This window comes from Lepisosteus oculatus, chromosome 4, assembly GCF_040954835.1.
Source record: "Lepisosteus oculatus isolate fLepOcu1 chromosome 4, fLepOcu1.hap2, whole genome shotgun sequence".
Taxonomy (NCBI): Eukaryota; Metazoa; Chordata; class Actinopteri; order Semionotiformes; family Lepisosteidae; genus Lepisosteus; species Lepisosteus oculatus.
The window spans coordinates 49,916,001-49,939,763 of record NC_090699.1 but is presented as its reverse complement, the minus strand read 5'-3'; the positions used below and the strand labels follow the sequence as shown (position 1 = coordinate 49,939,763).

At 35.5% G+C, this 23,763-nt stretch overlaps 1 protein-coding gene across 2 annotated transcripts in view; it reads left to right on the top strand.

The window, feature by feature from the left end:
• The window catches only part of suclg2 (succinate-CoA ligase GDP-forming subunit beta), a 112,792-nt gene that overhangs the window by 50,644 nt on the left and 38,385 nt on the right, over positions 1-23,763 (top strand). Inside the window, exons 4-10 of one of the 2 annotated variants that reach the window (XM_015347284.2) lie at positions 829-919; positions 2,278-2,430; positions 3,799-3,888; positions 5,626-5,722; positions 9,000-9,029; positions 9,877-10,038; positions 11,976-12,118. In XM_015347284.2, the coding sequence (XP_015202770.2) occupies positions 829-919; positions 2,278-2,430; positions 3,799-3,888; positions 5,626-5,722; positions 9,000-9,029; positions 9,877-10,038; positions 11,976-12,118 (766 nt within the window). The remainder of the gene's footprint in view (positions 1-828; positions 920-2,277; positions 2,431-3,798; positions 3,889-5,625; positions 5,723-8,999; positions 9,030-9,876; positions 10,039-11,975; positions 12,119-23,763) is intronic. The other variant, XM_006630622.3, reaches the window with a different exon arrangement.

Here is a 23,763-nt window from a genome sequence, read left to right as displayed (position 1 = left end):
CACAGTCTTTCAGAATAATGCAAAACTAGAGGCTTAATTTACTATGTTTAGCATTTAGCTGCCCAAAGGGAATGAATATTTCTGGTGAAAAGAATTGTTAAAATCCCAGGTAAGTGTATGGAACTGTGTTACCAGTGTTCACACAGGCATAATGGAGATTATATTGATATGCCTTTTTGTAAGGACATTACCTTGACAATAAAACTTCACTTCATGTTAACAGAAGACGGTGAACACAGCACCTACCCTGAGGCTGTGAGATGCATAAACTCTGCACTTTAATTTTGAAATTTTTGCACGGCTCAGTGTTATTCTGTCTCTCACTGTTATTTATTTTATTACTGGTGTGTGTTGAGAATGCTATGTGAAGATGTGTTGGGTGGGTGCTTTCTTTTGTAGGATATTTATATGGTATGTCTTTAAATTCTAGGAGCTCATAAAACTAAATTCCATGCAACTCGTTATTATGGCAATAAAGTATTGAACTTAACAGAACTTAACAAAAATACAGAATTCTGAGCTAACATTGTAGGTCTGCTTTTTTATTATTGAAGCTGTTGTTTTTGTCAATCTGAATGTAAACATGCACCTTGCAGCCATTATCCTTAATCTTTACATAATAGGGTAGAAAGACAATAACTTACATTATTTTGTTGTTAAAGGAACTGTGGCTCATTGTTGTGCTTTTCATCTGAATTGTCAAAAAATGTTACTAAAAAGGACTTTCAAAAGCGAGTAAACTAGCACCACATTTTGGCTTCTACGGTGTGGAATTTTGATACAGAAATAAAAAGCTTATCTTACTGAACACTCCTTCTGTCTCTACAGCCCTTCAGTTGTTGCTGAGCTGGCAAATCAGATGCTAGGCTTTAATCTAACCACCAAGCAGACTCCAAAGGAAGGTGTTAAAGTGAAAACGGTAAAGAGGGGATTGTGGGCATTGGATTTGAGGCAAGCAGCATTATATATGAATGACAGTTTAATAATGGATTTCATGTGCATAAATGATTGTACAGGCACTGGCTTCTTGATTTTTAATTCCCTTTTCACTCTTGAAAATTGAAAAAAGAGAGTTTCAATGTTTTGATGAGTGTTGACATGCCGTCTTTATGAGGTGTGGTTTATTACATGTTTGGTGCTTTTGCTATTCAGTGCTAAAGCACATGTTCATGTCTGCAAATTGTTTTATCGGTATACAACCATTTCCACTGAGATTTTCAGTGATGTAAATAAGTATTTATATTTCCATGTTCATAGGGGAAAAAAGATTTTCAGATAATAAATCCCTCGTGAGTTGCCACTCTTACAGAGTTTGTCCCTTATGTAATATGGCCTGGAGCTTCCCATCAAGGAATCTGTTCATTTCCATTGTTTAATTACCCTTTCTCTGCATTCCTTTTCCTTATGACACAACTGACACAACTTTTTAAAGAAACCCCTTAATGTCACAGTTTCTCGTTTAAAATAAAGGTCTCCTGGGGAAATATCAGAGCAGCTGTGGGATCTGGTTAATGTCACAGGCAGTCACTACTCTAGTCATTATATGTAGTTGTTACAGATCACATGCAGATTGATTTTTACCTTTTGGGTGTCTTGAGTTTCATTGGAATAATTCATTATTAATTGATTACTTGCTTAATGTGGAGTTCTTCTTTTTAGTCGGGTTATCTCGTATCTCAATGGTATGACACATCCCTCTAGATTTACCATAATATCAGTTTTCTTTTTGTCTAGTATTATTTTACAATCTAGATTGCATTTATATGTAATTATTCTTATGTGTTTATCTTCCAACTCCCAGTATTGTTTTCTTCATAATTCTGTGTAGATAAAGGGATTTTAGCAAAGTAACTGCAGGGACCTCTCCAGCAGAGCTTTGAAAGACCAAGCATTATCAAGCATTATTTGGAGTTTTAGTGTCAGAGTTTGTTTGAACAAGCAAGTTGTTGTGCATTTATTTGAGCTTTATTTTCTCATGCAGCAGCCTTTGTCTTCCTAGGCACTCCTTGCTTTACTCCTCCTGGCGCAGAAAAAAAAGAACAAAATGTGCTGGATCCCATCAACACAGGAAATAAAACAGCTTTTAATTTCCATTTATTGTTCTTTTGGGAGGCATTATGAGTTTTTTTTCTGTTTTATAGATCTATATGTTGTAGAGCAAGAAACAGTAATGTACACTTACCAGGCTGCTTAGTCAAGGCCTTTTCATATTCTGTTTTACCATTCTGCAGAAATTTGTAAATCTGTGGCAAGCTCAAAGTGTCCTTCAATGTGCAGGTGATGGTGGCAGAAGCCTTGGATATTTCAAGGGAAACGTATTTTGCAATCCTGATGGACAGAAGTTGTAATGGGCCAGTTATGGTGGGAAGCCCGCAGGGTGGTATGGACATTGAAGAAGTGGCAGCTACCAGCCCTGAGCTGATTTTTAAGGTATGGTTTGCAGAATTACACAGGCAATTCTGTACACAGTCTTTTTCCTGTTTGAAAAAATGGGTTGGCAGAATAATACTGATACTTTACATGCCTTGCCAGTTAAATTAATCTATTCTTTTCATTTATTTCATATTTGAGGTAGAGACAATTTCACATTTGTGTTCCCAGGGCATTGTGTGTCCACGATGAGTATCTCCAGTCTAAGAAGTGTAGAAGCTGATGTTACAATGTGTTTGAAAATCAAACATATTTTGTATACAGTGGTTAAATACAGAGAAAAGCCAGATGGAGGAATGAAGGGTGGAAGGTTTCATGCTCACAGAATAAGCAAATGTGAAGCCTACTTCATAAAGTGTTCTTCCAAAGAGAAAAAAACAAATGCACTCTAATGCCATGATTTCTACCAAATAAATAAAAATGGCCAATTAAGTATTGTTAAGCTACTGTACAATGAATCCCTGTATGGTATTTAAAAATAAATGGCTTCATTCCTGTTGTGATCGGGGGGGGGGGGTATTTTCAAAACAGGTGGAGTCTAAGTACACAAAAGCAGTCAGACAGGGAGTTAACCAAACTGAAGCTGTTCTTTATTTGTACAGAGCACAAGTGGGTTATTCAAATCAAACCAAGCTCCCTTTTGGAAGCTCTGCTTCACTTCCTCTCTTGCCTCTCATCGGTCACCTGTTCTTATGTCACACAAAAGCAAACCACTCTTTTCTTTCCTCTCAATGTAATAAAAACGACTGCAGTTTTACAAGATGTTACGAGATAGAAGTCATGTGCTCATGTCCAGGGCTAAGCGATAATAGTAATGGTAAAAGGACAAGCACAAGTAGAGTTTTGTGTGAGGATGTCGAGCAGTTAAGTTGATGTTTATCAGAATGGGTGTGAAAGTTAAGTTTGGGAGTCCTGATGTCCAGTTCCTGCTGCAAACTAGAAATGATGCAGCAACCAGGTGCTACACACCTTTTGGTATTTTTTCCCCCAAGAGTGGGAGATTCTTAATTGGACTTGATTTTTTCTTTTGGTAAGGTGCTTTTACATTATAAAACACATTTCAGCAGTTCTTCTTTGGGTAGGGTCATATGAATAAAATACTTATATTGTTATACAGACCTACTTGTTACATTGCACACAAAGTGTATCAAAAAGTGAAAATCGTTACGTAACCCTTTCAGTATGTTCTTCAGAAGAGGAACATTTCTGTAGATAGTTTGAGAATTGTAAAACCATCCTGCAGGCTGTAGTTTTTGACTGGCATGTTGCTTGTATTAAATCTGTATGGATTTTAAAGTGGGTGTCTACTTCTTTTAATGGTATTCAATTAATTCAGTATTCCATTTCTTTTGTTCTCGTATTCAACAGGAAGTGATAGATATTTTCGAAGGGGTTCGAGATGATCAGGCTCTTCGCATGGCAGCTAATTTGGGATTTAAAGGACCTTTAGAAGGACAGGTAATGGACTCCACACAACCACAGATTTTTCACCCAAAACAATGTGCTTTGATTTAAAACATCTACAGCTTCAACCAAAATCTTTCTGATCTGATTCTTTAGTGCTGATTTCCATTGTTTAGTGTTGTAACTGAAATGAGTATTATTATTTTAAAAAGAGGAACTCGATGTTATGTAATGAAAAAAAAACTATAAAGAAATGGAGTCGACTCGCAATTTACTCAGGGGCTAGGGATTTTGAGCTGTGTATAAAGCCAAATTCACATATAGTCAAATTTTACCCTATGACAAAAAAACCCTACTAACCTCTTACGTTAATACAAGATATTGAATAAAAGTGTTAAAACAGGAAATAAAAGAACATAAGACAACTGTATAGATGATATATTATATGTATAGACTGTATGGATCTATAGATTTATAGCTCATGTAGGCGTGCATGATTAATTTCTCAGAGAATTTTTTCAATATTTTTTATTTTATGGAGCCGACCACATAAGTTAAGAGCACTTAAGTAGATTAAGAAAGACTCCTGTTGTATCAGAACATGTTTGCTCATTGATTTGACATGGATTTCCACAGCCGGAGGAAATTACTTGCTACTGTATGTGTCACAATGGCCAGTTAGTTCCTTTAAACTTTAGTTCTTTTATAAACTTTAATTACCAGTGTGTGCTTTATTCTTGATCATTTGAAAAAAAGTTTGATTCAGATCTTGACTCCAGTTAAAATAATGTACTTTGTTGCTTTTTCCTTTTTGTATTTCTGAAAGAGAGTAGCATAACTGTCTCTTGTCACATAGATTTCTTTTTAATGAAGAGGACAAAGTAGTAATGACATTGTAGGACTTTAAATTAGTAATCATTTTAGGGGAAAAAATCCCTTGTTATTTCCTTTGTCTCTTCTGTGTGACAGCTACTTATTATTTTTCCTATTATATCTTTTCCCATACTAAATCTGTGACATTATGACTCATGAAAAATTACTATGTGAAGACTTTAAAAAACATTTTAGTCTCCAAATGGTCTTTAAAATACATTGAACTTTACATTAACTCTTTATCAATTTCAAGAGGAATAAGCAAAGCAAAGCAGTTTTGTCTTTAACATCTGTGATTAAAAAAGGCCGTTTAGTGAACATGATCACTAGCACGTTATTTAAAGACGAATCTTATTTGTGAGAGGTCAGCCTACCCTGACATTAGAGTTTTTAAAGTTTATTATAATCATTTTTTCTTTGTTGTGATAACTTTATAATCATGCTGACTGGCATACATTTAATGAGAAATTGAATGCAACTGCAGTGAAAGTGGAAAATGTTCCTTCTGTGTTGCTAATAATTTATGATACACTATTTAATAACCTAGATTATTCACATTTAAACTAAATTTCTATTCTATTACAATTTCAACATATAATGTAAACATTAATTATAATGCTGTTTTTCAACAGCATGGAACAAAGCATTTTTTTCCATAGGAGTCTGAGATTCTGAAACTAAATTTATTTCAGAGACATTACATAGTACGACTTTGAATATGTGGCATGTTTCCACTGTGTCAACAGTGATAACTGATCTGCCAACACTACAAAGCCATGTCACATGTTTTATTAAGCATTTTGTTTAAAAGACAAGGAAGGTATTAAGCCCGTCAATATAGAAGTAGTGAATGTTTTTTTCCTTTCGCTTTGAATGCCTTTATTATTTTGTAATTATTCCTCTTCATAAAAAATACAGGCTGCAGATCAAATTAAGAAGCTGTATGATCTGTTTCTGAAAGTTGATGCAACTCAGGTTGAAGTGAATCCCCTTGGAGAAACTCCTGAAGGACAAGGTATGAAGTGAAAGAATAAATGTATTATTTTGCATAAAGAGAAGTGGTTTGCTTGTTATTTTGTGAAAGGTACTGTAGTTGTGTAAGCACTTCTTCCCAGAAGCTTGTGCATGCCTAACTTTGGCGTTGTAAAGGTCCTTCATTAAATATCATGATCATATCCTTGTTCTCTGAATTATTCACTTCTAATTCCTTTTTGCATTTTTTCCTAGTCAGTCTCAAAAATATCAGACTTAGCTTTTTCCAAAGGAATTAAATGATTTTTAAAATTGACGTGTCCTGTAAACTGGAACATTTGTATGCAGGTGACAGGTGCATTGGTACTGGGAAATCATTTATTAGAATATTCTCAAGGAAGAAGTTCATCAAGGTTACAGACACAGTTTGAGCTGTAGAGCTGACTTCATTAGGAATGTTATTTAAAAAGAAGTTAATTGATCTGAGTCAGGTTAAAGATAACGGTTGTATTGCAATTTGTATGACACTACTGTTTTAACACTTGTGTCTTAACTGTTGCCATGATAACATCAATGTCTTTTATTGGACAAACAGTTCACTTTGAGATAATCTGCTGGTGGCCTCTTCATATATTTTGTGCTTTTAGTTATTAGCTCTAGTTATTTTTGTACATGTCACTTAATGAATCCCCCCCCAAAAAACAAATACAAAACAAAACAAAGGAGTTATTCTGTCTTGCACATCAATGATTAACATTGATTCATGTTGTCTAACCCTTCATTTAGTATGCAGTGGATCAGGGTTCAGAATCTAGTATTCTGGTACCTCCTACTAGTGTTTATAGTAACTTACTGTATGTAATACAAGAAGCTTACTGATCCAATATCAAATAGGAGAGTTTGTTTGGTTAGAATGTTCTTCACAAAAAAATGGACTTTTGCCAGTCCATAAAATATATGTTTAATCTTTTGTTGGATGTTTTATTTAAAGTCTTTTTTTAAATGTATTTAAAGGAATGTATTGGGTCTTACATGTACCGTAGGTATTGAGTATGTGTCCTAGTTAAATGTATTATGCATTCCAGGCCTAACCCGATTTTCACCTGTGTAGTTTCTGAGATAAAAATAGTAGAACAGGAATTTAACAGTGATTTCCTTTAAAAATATTTCCAGTAAATGACACCATTGGCTTTGACCTCTTTCCAGGCAAAATCTTAGATAAAAGCAGGCAAAACTGCAGCTAACCAGGCTAATATTTATTGTATTTTCAGTAATGCTCACAGTTTACACGGACTTTATCTCCGTCAAATTTGTCATGACTGAGTTGTCATTGGAAAATAAAATACCAATGTAGAAAGATTAAAAAATCAGAGCTTGGTTCCAAACCTTTTTTCTTTTAATTTTTTTGTATGCTTTGTGTAATGGAGAAAAATGCATTCCAAAGATGTACCTACTATTTAAATATCTAACAAGCTGTATTTATCATAAAACAGAGTCAAAGACAAAACATTGGACCCCTTATTTGAAATGACATTTCTGGTAATGTTATTCTAACTTGGATAAAGTTATATAAAACTTATGGACTCGGAGATTTACATGCACTAATGTTTTTCAGTTGACTGAACTATGAGTCTCTCTGGGATGAGTTGTTGTTGAACAAAATTGACGAAAAGATTTTAATCTTCATTAATTTAATACAGTTTAAAAAGATTTATTAAGCTTAACAAAACGTTAAATAACAGAATAGCAAATGTATACACATGCGCCTTAAATATCCTTTAGAAGTCCATGTTGTATGCCTTATTTTGATTCTAATGAGCTCTAACTTGATGTAGTGTAAATAAGTAAACATGCATGGCATTCTGTTCTCCATGAGGATATTCTTTGAAATAGAATTTAGTGCATGGTATCTATCTTACTAACATCCATGACTAACAAAAAAGTAAGTTTATTCATAAACATTTGAGGGTGCACATACAGTATGATCAGTGTGCCTGAGGACTTGTTTGACTGGCAGCTCAAATGTGTTTTAGTCAAATGAAATTGAAGCAGAAAAATTGGCTTTCATTTCTCACACTATAAATACTCTATAAAACCTTGTGCTGCAAGATGGCAGTGGCCTGCAGGCTTCCGAGATAAAGGATTTATTTACTTTTTTCTTTCAAGATCTTGTTTGTTAAATTTTTAAAAAAGGAAAAGTTTCCTTTTTTTGTTTCTTTTTGAAGGGGATGGGTACTACAATAAGCCCAATGATTTTTCAGAATAAAATTTCAAAATGGAGAACTTACTTTCGTTTTGAAGCCATGCTCTCGATCATTGTATTTATGTAGATTATTTTGTGTGGAGTGTTTTATTTGTGTATGGTGACAAACAGGCTCCTTTGCTTCAGAGGTTGGTTTTTTTTTAGTTGTTTTAAGGATTTCAAAAAGAGATGAACATAAACTAGTTTGTAAGAACCAGTTCTTCCAAGTACTTCGGACTTTGGATGTTTTATATAGTCCATTTGTTTAGAACATTTGTTAAAAGAATTATTTAATTTGGTCACAGAATTTTTTCAATGTGCCTCTTTCTTCTATTATTATTATGTTTTATGTCATGTATACAACCTTATTAAGGGGTTGTGTCATCGCATAAACCTTTTCTTTTGTTCAAGGGTTCTTTGCTAAACCTATCAGATCAAAGCATACAGCTGCCAGAATGCACTGTCTCTTTTATGGTAAAATAGCATTTCAGACGTTCTCAGACCGACAGCAGCTACAAAATAAAATCTCAGAGGATATGACTAGCTGTCTTTGATATTTGTTCAAAAGGAATGATATTCATCGCTATATTGCATCAAGCAATGACGCGACAATGGGAATTTTCTAGTCAAATAATTGTTTATAAATATTAATAAATCTTTTACTGCAGCCTATAGTTATGTCACGGTATTTGTTTGATATGGGTTATGTACAAATAAGACAAATGTTTATCTGAAATGAAAGTGGTTGTAGACTTTTTTTTTTAGTCTGAAGAATATTAAAAAAACTGACAGTGTGAGCTAGTTTTGTTGAGCAAAGACAGTTTTTAAGGGATCAGAAAATAACAAAACTGCATCACAGCACAAAATAGAAAGTAACAGAGGTGGTTGTAAGGTTTAAAGTAATAAATAAAGTTTACATTTTCTGTTGCTGCAATTGTGTTACATTTTCCATGGTGATATACGAGAGGAACAAATGTAAAAATGTTCAAATAAAGTCTGTTCTCGTAATAAAGAGAACCAAGGAGAGTAGCACATGATTTGAAGTATCTACCATGTATGGTTCTTTGTATTTCAACAGTGGGCATATTTCTTCCACATACTGGAAAATGTAAGTTCAGTTTATTACTTTTGGGAGCACAAGCCTGGTGTTATTTCCCTGAGAAGCGTCATTACACAATATATTTACCGTTATGTCTAGAATGAAGCAATATGGAAATACTGTCATTTTTTTCTTCTCCACTATTGATAGATGTAGGGACCAAAATCACCCCTTATAAATGACTGTAGCTTATTCTCAGTTTCATAAAATTCTTTTTTTTTTTCCCAAAAAACGTTTTGGAATTGTTGGTGGAGTTTGGCATGCAGCAAGAACATTCACCTCTTATTAGTTGATTTGCAGTTTAACCTTCAATAATTATCTTTTTTTTTTCATTTGAAACATGTAGATAACTGTAGACAAAACGGTTTGCATTTCAAAGATTCTCAGACTTATTTATTCTGGTGAATAATGAAAATGCTGTATACCCTTCTTTTCCTAACAGTTTTATTCAGCAGACTTTACTGAATTCAGAATGCAATCTTAAGTCTCTTATTAGAGGTGAAAAAATCTTTTTACCCCTGGATGCAGTGGCTTTCAAATTTATATACTGTAACATAACAGCTTAATTTGCATGTGATATAAATTCTAATTGCCTTTAAAGGCACAGAGGAGTTAATCAAATGCAGAGTCCATTATGCATAGTAAGTGTTCTTTTTTAGGTGCTGTCAAATAGCCGTTCACTCTGGGCACTTCATTTAAAGGGCATGAATAATTCAAGTAACTGGTCACTTTGCTAAGTGTTCTGTTAAGTTTTTTTTAAGTAGAATGAGGATCAGGCTTATTGTGTCAAAAAAGAATGGAAAAAATAGATATGCAGAGTGTTCTGACTTTTGCTTGTCCTCATCTCTCCGAGCAGTGGTATGCTTTGATGCGAAAATAAACTTTGATGACAATGCAGAATTCCGACAAAAAGACATTTTTGCATTGGATGACATGTCTGAGAGCGATCCTGTTGAAACGGAGGCGGCAAAATACGACCTCAAGTACATTGGCTTAGATGGAAACATTGCTTGCTTTGGTAAGTAAGCAAAGCTTTTTTTTTTGTTTTGCGAAAATAAAAAGTTATGTCACTGTGAGAAAATTACAGAACAAACGCTACGAGGAAGAATATTGTGTTTTGTTTAATCTGCAAATTGTAAGCATGTAAAGTCAAAGCTGGAGGGCCAGGAGTGAATTATTCTTTTTAAATGTGGCTTTGATTACCACTGGGTCCTAAGGCCTGATTCCCTGACACTGTTAAATTTTCTCTGTTTGGTCCCTTGGCCAGTGTAACCATACTTCTGGTGCAGCCGTGGACTAGAGCTTTACGTGCTATAATCAGCCAAGCCACATCCACAGGACATCATATACCACACCTGTGAATAACTCTTCTGACATCTTTCATCTTGGTCTGTAGTGATAATGTACTGATAAGAGTGCTGTGTAATTATGTGGTTAATTTTTGTAGGGTTTATAATGGCTGCTTATTAATGGCTTGGCATTTCTGTGAGTCTGCATTTGTGCCCTGCAGCACTCTGATGCGTTCATTTTGTTTTCTCATTAATGGGAATTCTCATATAAATAGCTGAATAAACAAAGTGTCCTGGCTAATCAATTCAGCTTGTTAGTATTGGCTACTTTACTTATTTGGCTGAAACTTTGACCTTCAAATCCAAAATTAATACTTTGAAAATGGAAAGGGATTATTTCAACAGCCAATGTACTGTGTTCCCATTCTGTGTTTTTGTAATATTTAATGTTTTATTGATTTAAGTGAAGTCAGTGTTGCAGCCCCTTCTGAATAAACCTAATTGCACATTGTAAACTTATAAACAGGCCACAGATCTGTAGTTTTGATCGTTATCCCATATTAACAACACCTCACGTGTATGATATTGATTCTCTGTATTTACAAAGTCAGAGTTCACCTTTTGTTCTTAAATAATATGGCTAAGTAGATTTCTAATTTCTCAATGATGAACACTGGGTACCTAATTCTCAGCTTTACTGTATGAAATGTAGTATGGCACCGCATCCTATAGAATGAAACAAATTCTTAACATCCACTTAAAATCTATAATAATTTACCAAAGTAAAAAAACAACTGCTACAGTATCCTTTTTTTTTAATCATTGCACTTTCCTCCAACTACAGCATTAATTAAAATAATAAAGTAAGACATTTGTGTTAAGGAACAGGTTGTAATTTTACTTTGACTTAACATAATCAGTTTTTGCTGGCTTGTGTAGATTTAGTAGAACCTTTCTTGGTTTGTTGCTTAACCTCTTGGAGAAGCACTAGTAAGGAATCTAGCGGTTTTTATGGTTCCAAATTAAGGCTACATGCCTGAGAACACACATAATGACCTCCGTATCTAATTTCTGTCAAACATATAAATACTTGCCGGTAAACAGGTGAATTTAAACAGTTTTGTACTTGTTCATTTAATGTGCATTTTTACTGTGAATGGACAGCTGTCTTAAACAATACCCTTTTTCCCCCAGTATGTGAATATATGAATATATGAGCTTGCGTAATGAGGTCCATCATAAATATTTGTTTTTCCTTTTGTTACTGATGTTTTGCTAGTCAAAAACAGATGATGGGGAATGAAAGAAAAATGAATAAGAATAGGTATAATTACTGCACAATTCTTTATTTACATCAGGTCCTAGCCTACGGGTGTTGTGATATCAAATGCAGAGAGTATTCTCTCCAACACAAAATAATAAATGTGGGAATTTCTTGATGTTCAATGTCTTGTATTATGTGTTTTATGTGCCATGAGGCCTGTTAACCTTTCCCTTTTTTCTTGATCAGAACAAACAATATTTCTGTTAAACTATGGTTTTTGTGATATCCTGTTCTTCCTTTGTGGTGAAAGGGAGTGATCTGTGTATGACACAGGTGGCTCTTATGTTTCTTAAAAGTGAGCAGATGTAAATCCTTGATATAATTTTTTCTGTCTGTCTGCAGTGAATGGGGCAGGTCTGGCTATGGCTACCTGTGATATAATTGATCTTCATGGAGGAAAGCCAGCCAACTTTCTAGACTTGGGTGGAGGTGTGAAGGAAAGTCAGGTTTACCAGGCTTTCAAACTGCTCACTGCTGATCCCAAAGTAAGTGATTTCTATGCTTTAAAATCACATTTTTCTATTGCTTGATTTGTATATCTCAACACAGCTTGTAGGAGATCTTTATCTCCACTAGTTTTATTCCCCATACTGCACAGTATGGAGAACATTATTCCCCATACTGTGCTAATGTCGCTGAATGTTTCCATGTCTGGAGGACTTTGTTTGCTTCAACAAGCAGTAATGCGTGAATACTGTAATCACCATGGTGTGCATTAGTAAAGCTGTTCAAGGTTATCTGTGACCTGTGCTGATGGGAAATATGTTGAAATCATTAAACACTTGGTTACAAGGCCATAGCTTAAAATGAGTGTCAGAAGACAGATTTACGTTTGTTAATTGTGTTTTTAAGAGCTTGCTTCCCCTCCCCCCCCCAGCTTTTAGCATTGGTAAGTGAGATCATGGAGCAGTTTAGGTAACAAGTTGTTTTTCCTTATCACGAATAACTCAGTACAAACATATGCAGGGATCAAACTTTACTTTCAAGCATGGGCCAGAGTTATTAAAAGAGAGGGGGTTGGAAATTACTGTACAGATGTGCTTTGTTTGCCCTTGGGATTCCCTGACAGAACCCAACAATGTGTAGGAGCGCTGTGGAGCAGTAACTTAGGCTGAAGGGAGGGATTCTTTATCCGTTTGCATTAAATCACACTCGGAGCACGTCAGATGTCAGCTACTGAATCAACTCCAACTTTCTATCCAGACTTGCTCCTGCTGTGCATTGTGTAACTGCACATTAGTGGGATACATCATAAAAAAAGGGTAAATGACTTTAAGGCCTGACCTTTTGTATAAATAGAACAGCCTTCTATGCTGGACCAAAGCACAAGCTAATTTATTTTATTACTATAGCAGGGTAATGTGTTGATTCATTTTTAATAAGTCATTTTATTATGACCTGTCTAAATAAATAAAAAAGACATGAAATAGGGTACAGCCCTCACAAAATTAAATGCCTTTTTTATAATTAGGGAATGGAATGTGCACAGGATTGTTGTTTGTGAATTATACTTACTTTAATTACCGTTTCTAAAGCACCAGAGTCCATTTGTCATGTTGAACACAAAAATGAAAATCCTAGCAAATATCTTAGTATATAATTCTGTAAGCAGCACAATATAGTGCTTTAATATGTTTTTAACTCGACAACAGACAATAAAAAAGTGTAATGCTGTTGGTTCATTGCAGAGTGAAATCTTCTCTATTTTCAGTGCAGCTTTCTGTTTTCATATTCATTGTCTAGCATATGTATGACTTTGTCTGTCATCGGCAGTGTTTTAATGTGCTGTCTCCTGTTACAGACTCGCACCGTTAATTACTTTTCCCAGTAGACAAACTCAGCCTGATAAGTTATCAAGTCAGAGAGTGCAAATATTTCTGAAGATGGCAAAGTTTTTGATCCTTGCAGGTATCACATGTTGGAATCCTACTATTAGCATGAAGTTGCTTATTCCCAGTGAACTGAGGACACCATGACAAAAGCATCAGAAAAATGTTATTAATAACAAGAAAAATAAAATAATGATCTACTCATAGATCCCGTAACAATACATAGAACCATCTACTTAAATGAGAATTAAGCCCAAAACTTCGTAGACTTTGCATTATTTTTTTTACCATATCTGTGGGCATAATCCATAACTTTTTCATTGTATTCATGTAACCGTACTGGAACTGGAACTGTTGTTAGAAATGAGATGAATTTGATCAGCAACCCAAATAGTATTAGATTTCTGACAAGGAAAAAATAATGTATTCACATCTATTGTAATTAACAAACATTTGTTTTCTTTACATTAAGATTCCAGTGTATTTCACCCCACAAAATGTCTTTGAACTATGACCATAAAACTTTTTTTTTATGACTACAAAACTGTTTTACAACAGAAAAGGAAAAACACAAGTCCAGTCGAATATCAGGTACACTAGTCAAAAATAAATTTAGCTCTTGTAGACTTATTACTAGAATATTCATTATGCCTTTGTTACTGGGCTCAGATACGAGTACAGTGTATTGCTGAATTCCTACAATGTGGACTTCAATTCCACACTTCAATGGTGAACTTTCCTTTCCACAGCCTCTAAACCACCTTTCAAAGTAGTTGTTCTGCTAGGACTGAGCTGTAGCCTTCGATTAGGCTTGCTTTCTTCCACATTGTTATCCTGCACTCATAAATAAAATGTCAGCGAAAAAGAATTAAGAGGCTTTCCTGAAAAATGTAGTTAAGCTACACAAAAACAGGCAGGGTAATTGCTAAGAACATGCTTTTTGTTTATACTAAACAATAGAACAAAAGCAAACCAAATGGTAAGCTGCAATGCACAGAAATTGCACTGCTATTTTTGTTCAACTTAATTAGTTTCCAAGGCTTTTCTGTGTACAGTACATTAGGACAGCAGCTCTTGTACTACAATGCAGAGTTGGCTGTTTGCGTGCACTTGTCTTTTTAACAGCTTGATTGCCATGACTATCAATCAATCAATCAATCAAGGTTTATTTATCAATGCACAACAAGTGCAGCATACAGCGTTGTTGTCGGCAATGAAATGCTTTGTCTGCAAGCTCATTAAGAGGGATAGAAGAGTAGAAGGACAGGAATTTATAGGGCTTAGTTTAACTGAAAAAAAATAGGGTACAATAAATTACAAAATTTACAATACAATTTACAGATTGTGTGAAAGTAATGCAAGGTATCATGTTTTTTCAAAGTCATTCCATTGAGATTGTTAAGTGAGGTTTGCAGGTATGTAAAAAAAGTGGTGTAATCAGAGTTATGCATGTTTCACATATGCAGGTCACAGAGACCGACACACAACAGGTAGTGTCAATGCTTTTGAATTTGATGAAATAACACCTGCAACCTGCATTAGTACTGAAATAAATTTATTTTGGTTAAGCTTAGATTTATTATATAAGTCCTGATTTACATGTGTGCAACATTAAGCAGAGCTTTGCCATGCAGCTGCTAATCAAATATCAGCTTGCCCAGCATTTGAGAGACAGAAGCAGTATAGCCGGTGCTGAGCCATTAAATAATGTATCAAACAGGAGAGATAGGAGGCCTCTCCTCTCTATTCTCTTTGGGAACAGGTGGAATTTAGAGTAGGCCAATCATTAAACTCTTCAGTAGCACACTGTGCTCTTTGTTTGCACAGTATATTCTGTAATTTTAATGTATTTCTCAGCAGATTGATTTATATGACAAGTGTGATTCACAAGAACAGGTGCTCTAGCATAATTTAAGTAAGTTGATCTGGTTTATTATTTCTATCAGTAAAGGTGTCTTTTAGATTATGCCCTAGTGAATGTGGAAGAACTGTGTGATTCTTGATTTACACAATCTAGAAGTTTAAGATCGGCAACAGCAGGCCATATTCACATACCCACTGAAATGTGATTGTGGTTACCAGTAGATCCTACAGGGCACTTAAGGCTATGGATAGCACATTAATACTGTACTTTTCTGGTGAGATTATAGATGTTTCATTTTGAGATGTGTCCTTTAAAGCAGTTGGCTAACATGCATGTTGAAACATTAAATGCACTCAACCTGTACTGAATTACTAGGTGTTGACATTTACCTTGTGCCACCTGTGTGAGTTGTATGTTCGTTTTTTATGAATCTTCATGATCTGTCAGAAACTAGGTTTGTGTCCCGGAAAATGTATGGTATGGCGGTTAAAGGGACGCCAAGATTTAACCTAGGGTTAAGTTTGGATCTGTGCACTCTAGTGTTTGGTGCTAGAAACAGACCAATTATCAACAATAAAAGTTTTCATGTTTCTGAAAGATGCCTCAAGGAGAGAGGCTTATATTGCCAAAGTTAAATGACAAGGATGAGTGCTGACATCCAGTTAAAAGCTATAGGGCTGCATTTCGTCACAGGTGTGCTGATGAAAAAGACGTGTGTGTTATGTACATGCATACATAATAGATTTGATGCTACCTCTTTTTGGCTCTTCCTCTTGTGGCTTTAGTATTTACAGTTAAATCACACTACTGTACAGTACAACATAGGATACAGGCCTGGATTTCCTTAGTCAAGCCTTATTCTGAGATCTGATAAGATCAGGCAAAAGGATGGAAATTCAGTTATCAAATTGGAAGTAGTATTTTTAATGCTATGCAGTGACACAGAAGTGATGTTCTTTAATCTATAAAGTTTAGAAATTGGTTATTTGCTGCCAAGAATATTAAGCAATAAATATTTCTCTATACATTACATTTATATATATATATGCAGTATGATAATGAGATCCAAATATGACTAGGGTATTTAGAAAATTACAGAAGATATGCAGATATATGACTACCAACTGGCTCCTTTTTCCCCATAGTAATTGAATGTAAATATTTATTTTACCAAAGGTGTAATAGTTAATTTATGCATTCGTTGCTTTCATTTTATTCCAGCAATTTTAAAGCCATATTCTCTCCCAAGTTTCGGGATCATATTAATTCTCAAAATATCCCTGGGATCTTGGAGTCTGATGGTAGCTTTATAATATCTGTAGAGAATATTTTATACAATTGTGTAAGCACTTGCACAGTTATCATCCTAATGTGTGGATATTTTATTTCAGTTAGTGGTTAAAAACATCATTACATGTCACTTTCTACTGTATGTTTTTTTGCTATTTTGTGTTTACCTCAAATGTTCAAATTTGATCATGGAAACAGTCATTGACTTCCTTTCCCTACCACATACTATTTTCCTTTTTTATAACTGGGGACCACAGACTCAGCTCAGATGCTGCTGCTCCTACGTGTAAACATTTTACACATTACTCAACCTCAGGCAACTCTGCAGCAACTTAATTGCTTACTTTTCCAAGCCTAAAAAACGATCGAGACATGAATATAGTGTTTCGTGCTGTTGTTAAATATTCTTCTGCACAGCTGTATTTCCCAGTCCAGTCTAGGAGTACCCCTGTTCCTTCTGGGTCTCATTCAAAGTGATCTTTGTTAATTTAGTATTCTGAACATTTATGTTTATTTTTAAAATCCCTCTTAAGCAGTAGGACAGGGTACAAATTAGGATGAATCCTGTGCCTGGTGCTGAATTTCAGTCTTCCCCTCTGACTTTTGTTTGTTTCAACAATTTGTCAGTTCTGTTAGGTTGGTAAAATTCTAACAAGACTTAGGGAGAATGTTTGACGGTGTAATTCTTACCTGTGTCCACGTGTCACTAATGGATAATCTGTTAAGACTCATTAAAAATAAAATTTTTAAAGCAATAATTTTAAACCAAGTTAAAATAGTTCTGATTGATAAACTCCAGATTAACTCCATTAGAAATAATGCAATTTATTTTTTAAATTGAAATTAAGGAAGCAATAAAAAATATAATTTGATTTAATCAATGAAGCATTCAGTACACCTACTCAAGTTAGAATGAGTTGGAATGAGAACCAGTAGAGGCAAGGGTCTTCAAATACCAGGTTACTGAAACACTTCAATGTATTACAGATTTTAAAAATCTACCTTGAATAACTATAATCACTATGTGTTCAGGTGGGTAGCTGCATCAGCATGCGTAGGCTGCAAAGGAACAAGTAATAGGTTTATTCCATGGTGAAAAAAAGAAGAAAGAAAACACAACGTTTCGGCCGTGAGGCTTTCTTCAGGTGTGAGAAAACACCTCACACCTGAAGAAGGCTACACGGCCGAAACGTTGTGTTTTCTTTCTTCTTTTTGTCAGCATGGAATAAACCTATCACTTGTTCCTTTATAATCACTATGGCAAGCCTGTGAAATACCCCAACACGGGTCCTGCTGCATTCAGCCACAATCTAGACACATAGAGACTTCCCAACGGTGTTATTTCACTGTATACCACACAGAAATCACTGTCCTGTGGTCAATTTGTGCTGTGTTTTTACACGTCCCCGCTAACAAATTAGCTCTAAGGTTCTGTATGCCTTTACTTCTTCTCAGACGTTGAAACAATTCGAGTCTACTTGGTAATAATGGATGTGTAGGCATGTTGTCTCTGGAAGCCTTTTAAAATCTTTCGCAAATAATGCTGTCCTGCCACATGAATCTCGTAGTCTGGTTGTATTGATTGTTAATTTTTCATGGTCACACTGTCTTTCTGCAGTCAGAGACTGGGGATTCTCTGGGGGCATATGTGCAATGCATTTTTTTTGTCATGTGGGGAACGATGTTTAATAAAAGTTTGAGTTTATTCCAAGACAGAAGGACATAGTCAAAAAAGCATTGCAGTTATCTAACTCTTGGGCAAATCAAGACCCATTTAGCATTTTACTCAGTCATCTGTCACAAACATATGTATGGATTAGGATGCCTGACATGCTTTTCCCTCTGTTAAATTATCAGAGCTGCAGAAATGCATATGGCTGCCCTGCAGGGTCACCTGTCTTTCCTCTGGCCATATTTTAATACCAGACTAAAACATGTCAATGAGCAGAGAATTAACTTCTAATAACTGAACTATTGTCTAAAATTACCTCCTTTTATAATCAATTACATGTTTTAATTTCTTAATTTATTTAAATTTATGTATGCTCTCAGTTTTATTTTTATTTCTCACATTGTTTATTTGAATTCAGTGATGACACCTTGAACACTTCTGTGTTAAAGACCCAGAAAATGTGTGCAACCTTTAGCCTTATACTATAGCTTCCAGAGTATCATTAAATAGTCATGAAGGGGCTTAAAAGGACTGGAGGTGATATAGTTTGAGACTCCAACTTAGCTTTCAAATTAAGGCACTCAGAGCCCAGGATTATATAACTAGCTGATCGAGAATCTGACGAAAGAGACATCAAATTGGTAGAGTGCTACTGGACAGGGAGACAACAGCACCTTTCCAGTAACGTTGGTGACATTTGTCGCCACTGTTCCATTGGGCACTAACTCTTCTGTACCGCTACGTGGCACAGAGGCTGCAGTCATAAAGCCGAATCTTCAAATGATAATTCAAATTGGCTGGTTGTATAAACAAAATAATTCCAAATGAAAAAAAAATACTAAAGAGTTGATGTGAAAAAAGAGATTGCAATTAAACCTTCAATTCAAATATGAAACAACTTTTTTCTTTCAAATCAATGCTTTTATTGCTGTTCCTAGTCTTTCAGAGATGTGCTCTCTTCATTTTTTTTTCTCCTGACTACTTCTGTCAGAACACACCAGCATTCCTTTCTCTGTTATTTCACAAAAATGCAGCATATCTTTCTCTAATTAACTCTTCTGAGTGTCTCCTTTCTGTAGGCAAGTAACTTGCAATTAGCCATCACGTTCAGTAGCACCATAATAAGCAGTAACATGAGCTTATTGCATGGAGTTCCAGGAAACACTTTAATCGAGTACCGCAGTTCGTCAGTCTACTCACACAAATATCTTTCACCTATATCTTCAAAGAACCAAATTCAACTCACTCGTTTTTCGCCCCAGTGCTGTCTCTGCTCACTACTGTCCCACTTTGCTTTTATTTAACTACTAATTTTTGTATTTTTGGTATCATCGCTGTCATCAAGGGCACTGAAGAGAAACCAAAAAACATGTTCTAAATAATTTTGCACGTAGGCTACTACACTTGAATTGCTCAAATGAAGTTAGAAACCACAAAATTAAAGTACTATTTTCAGTTTTTTTTTTAGGATATCTAATCAAGGACAGTATTTGGGATGTTAATGGGGAAGGATAAAGAATTGCAAGACAGAAATATGTGGGAAGGTTTCCTAGTATTTGACTTTCTAATATATCTTTGTCATCATTGCAGAGACGGCATCATCCATTTGAAACAGTCTATACTTCTTACACACCTCATTACACTGATCCCTCTCTGCACAGCATGAGAAAGGCTTTTTATGCTTCTCTTATTTCTCTGGAGGTTGTAGTCTGGGTCTAAATCTACACTTCTTGAAGGGGCTACTGTCTTTACTGTGCTCCACTGATAAAGCTCGCTTCTACCTCTGAAGCCACTGGGAATTAATACAAGTATATCTGGCAAAAAAGCTTAAACATTTCTTTCCAGTGTAATAGAGTTCATTTTCTTTGCGGCATGCATTAACAGACTCCGATTTTCCGACACCGCATCTGTGGCCTTGTAAACAATGTCTGGTAAGTGATGGAAATAGACTGAAAAGGAATTTTATTTTCAAAAGGTCAAGCTCAGTTTGTTTTCTCATTCAGCAACACCATTACAATTTTTAAATAGCTCTATTGACATGACTAGTTCCGTGTTGAGCTTTATATGTAAGTTTGAATTGGTCAAAAGGGGGAAGTTACTTTTCAAGGAGCTCTGTGTCTGTTGTTAAGTGATCTATTACATCTGGTAGGCTGGAGACATGCAGGGGACTCATGCAGGGAAGAATTCTGGTGGCCTGAGGTGTCAGACTGAGGTTACAGAATGAGAATTATACAGGGATGCAGCCTCTGCTTAAAATTTGAACAGAATAAAACAAAAATGTAATAAATCATTTTTAAAAATAAACGATCGTTATCCTAATGATAGCTAACAGTTGTCTTGCAAAATTAATTTATGATAAGATCTAATTTTGTTTTCTGTATCATAAACATTTACAGTAGGGCCACCATTCTGGCACATGGATCTATATGTCTAATATATATAAATGTTACTGCAAAAATATTTATGTGATTAAAATGCTGTTGGTTTTCTTTGTAAAGATCTAATAGGGATCTATAGTCTTATTATCTCTATATGTTAAGCATGTAAGAAAGCTTACTAATGAAATGTTTATTGCGTTCATTTTATGAAAGATTGAATGATGCTTATCATTAATAAAATACTACATTTGAATGTATGTTGGAGCTCTTTCAAATGTGCACTTTTTGTATCCATTTTAATATTCATGGTCATTATTTTTCTTTATCAGTGTATTGCCCTTCAGTGTGCTCTGTTTCCATAAATCCTGGAGTGCTTACCCTTGAGGCTTATTTCTGCCACTTTTCTGCACTTATAGAAGGCAACACCTCTTTAGTTTTATGAGAGCTGCTGAAAAACTGTATGTCGTTTTGCTGTCTAAAAGATTAGAGGGCTCTTCTGTAGATCTCAATTATTAAAAATTACTGGTTAATAAGCCCTTTGCTTTTCTAGCGTGTTTGAGGATGACTTAAAATGTCATAGCAGTTTAATAAGTCAAGAACTGGGGTTTATTATGCTATCCCAGAGCATATAATCGAATGCTAATTCTACCTCATTGGTAAACGTCTGTGGATGTGAATCTGCTTCTTTAGATCATGAGGGGTACGCTTTTGAAACTTCTAAGTAACTGTATGGAACAGATTTTTTTCATCAGAGCTTTGCAACCAAGCCCTTGCCACGCTAATTCATATTGTCCTTTCTATCCCTTGTTAGAAAGTCACAACATCAGGCGAAAGGCAGGACTGAGAGCTTTACCCCTGCACAAGATGTCAGTCCATCTCAGGGACTGAGACGGGGATAGTTTAGAATAGGCAAACCAACCTGGCCACAATGTCTTTTGGAGGTGGGAGAAAACCAGAACATTTGGCAAACTTCTGAAGAGAACATGCAGACTCCATACAGACCAGTGTAGGAACCTGGATGTGAATTCATGACACAGGAGCTGTATCTCCAATATATTTAATTCCCCTGTACCATCCTTGTCCTTGACATATGGAATTAAAACTGTCATATAGCACCGTGTGTACAACCTGGAGGCAAAGACTCCGATCACAATGAAAACTTTTCAACAAAGATTTAGAAAAAAAAGCCAGATGTGTAGTATTATATGCTGGGCATCATATGAAATGTATACAGAATTTAGATCTTAAAATATTTTGGGTCACTTTCATTAATTGATAATCTATAACTGGCATTTATAAACATTGAATCAAATTAAATAAGTGAGAGCTGTTCAGGCACAAGTGGTGAGGTGATTAAATTTGTTGGAATGTCAAGTGTGGTGAAAATCTAGAAAGAACACAGAAAGGAATCAATATGCCTCATATACGGAAAGAGCATTACCTTCTTTCCATCCGGTATGGCTGAGGTGGTGATTGAGTCACGTCTGCTGGAATTGCCAGTAGTGGAGTCAAGTCCTTTTCAATGCTAAATCAAGGACTTCTTGATGGACTACCCAGGCGGATGTCAGCTAGTGTCGCAGATGTGCAGAACTATGACCTGATTGTTGTGAACAACAGCCCAATCGATGAGGAGTTCCAAGTGTGATAGTCTGGGCAGGAATGTCCAGACTCCAGATCTTCACTTGTAGTGATTGTTAGTAACCTGGCTGTACGGAGCTACATTGATCAAGTCCTGGCACCTGTCCTTGCTGTGTGCTCAACCTCTTATGACAAAATTCAAGCAAGACAATGCACATCCTTAACCTGCTTATGTATCAATGTCTTGTGCAATGAGAATGGTAACAGTTGTGTTGTGGATGTCCTACTCTCTAGACTTTAGGCCCATTGAACATTTGTGGGATGAGCAAGCATTACTCCTGATATGTAGGGCTCCAAAACTACTGCTTTCCAAGTTTGTATGAAAGGAATGTGATGTAATCCCATGAGACAGCATCTGCAATCTGTTGGAAAGCATGCAGGTGCAGGTGTACAGCTTGTATTGCTTCCAGCAGTGGTCATACACAATACTAGCCAGTGCCTTTCACAGTAGAACCCCTGTGGATTACACTTTTGGATGACAACTGCTAATTAGCATAATTAATTTACCTATGTCATATTGGTCCAATAAAATGTCAGTGCATCTGCTCCAAAAATATTTTTTCTAATAATCACCTTATAATGAATTAAGTCATAATTTGTTATGTGGTAATATGGCTGTCTTAGAAGAACACTTTGATTTATCTTTTGAAACTTTTTATTTGGCAAATTGAAATCTTTTTATTTGGCAAATTAGAAACAGTCAAGAGTAAAAATCTGGAATGCAGAGGACTTTTTGTATGTTGGGAAAAGGTGCGATGAATTGATTAATTCCAATGTGATGGGTTTTGTCAATTCAGTTTATACTAAAGGCAGATACTTATAGTAGACATTCTGTGCACTAGAGTAAACACATGTTCTTCAGCTGTTTTTGAAGCCAAATACTTCTTCCTCTCTTTACTTTAGCAATAAAAAAATCAAGCAGAGTTCTTCAAAATAAAGCAAGAAGTGTGGAATTTCTACCAAGGGAAGTTTATACTCAAGCTTTCTAATGTATTAGTAAAGCCTAAGTGTTTGGGATAGTTTTAGTCAAGTAAACCACCAAAAGGATATTATAGCCTTAGAAAAAGTTCAAAGCTGCAGCAGCGATTCCTGGCTTCAGGAGCTTGTCAGATGCAGACAGGTTAAAGGAATTAAAGCTTTTCAGTGTAGAGAGAAGATTAATCCAAGCATATAAAGTCCTAAAGGGTATAGACAGGGTCAACCCGGGGTACTGCTTCGAGTTCTGCGGTGAAACAAGAGACATTGTTGTGAGACAACAATAATGACAGGGTCATAATTGGAAGAGAGAATGCCTTTGGTTAGCAAACTAATATTAATAATTGCTTATACTTACATAGCACTTTTCTGGACAGTCCACTCAAAGCGTTTGAAAGGTAATGGAGACTCCCCTCCACCATCACCAGTGTCCAGCCCCACCTGGATGATGCGACGGCAGCAATAGTGCTCACTGTACGCTCAC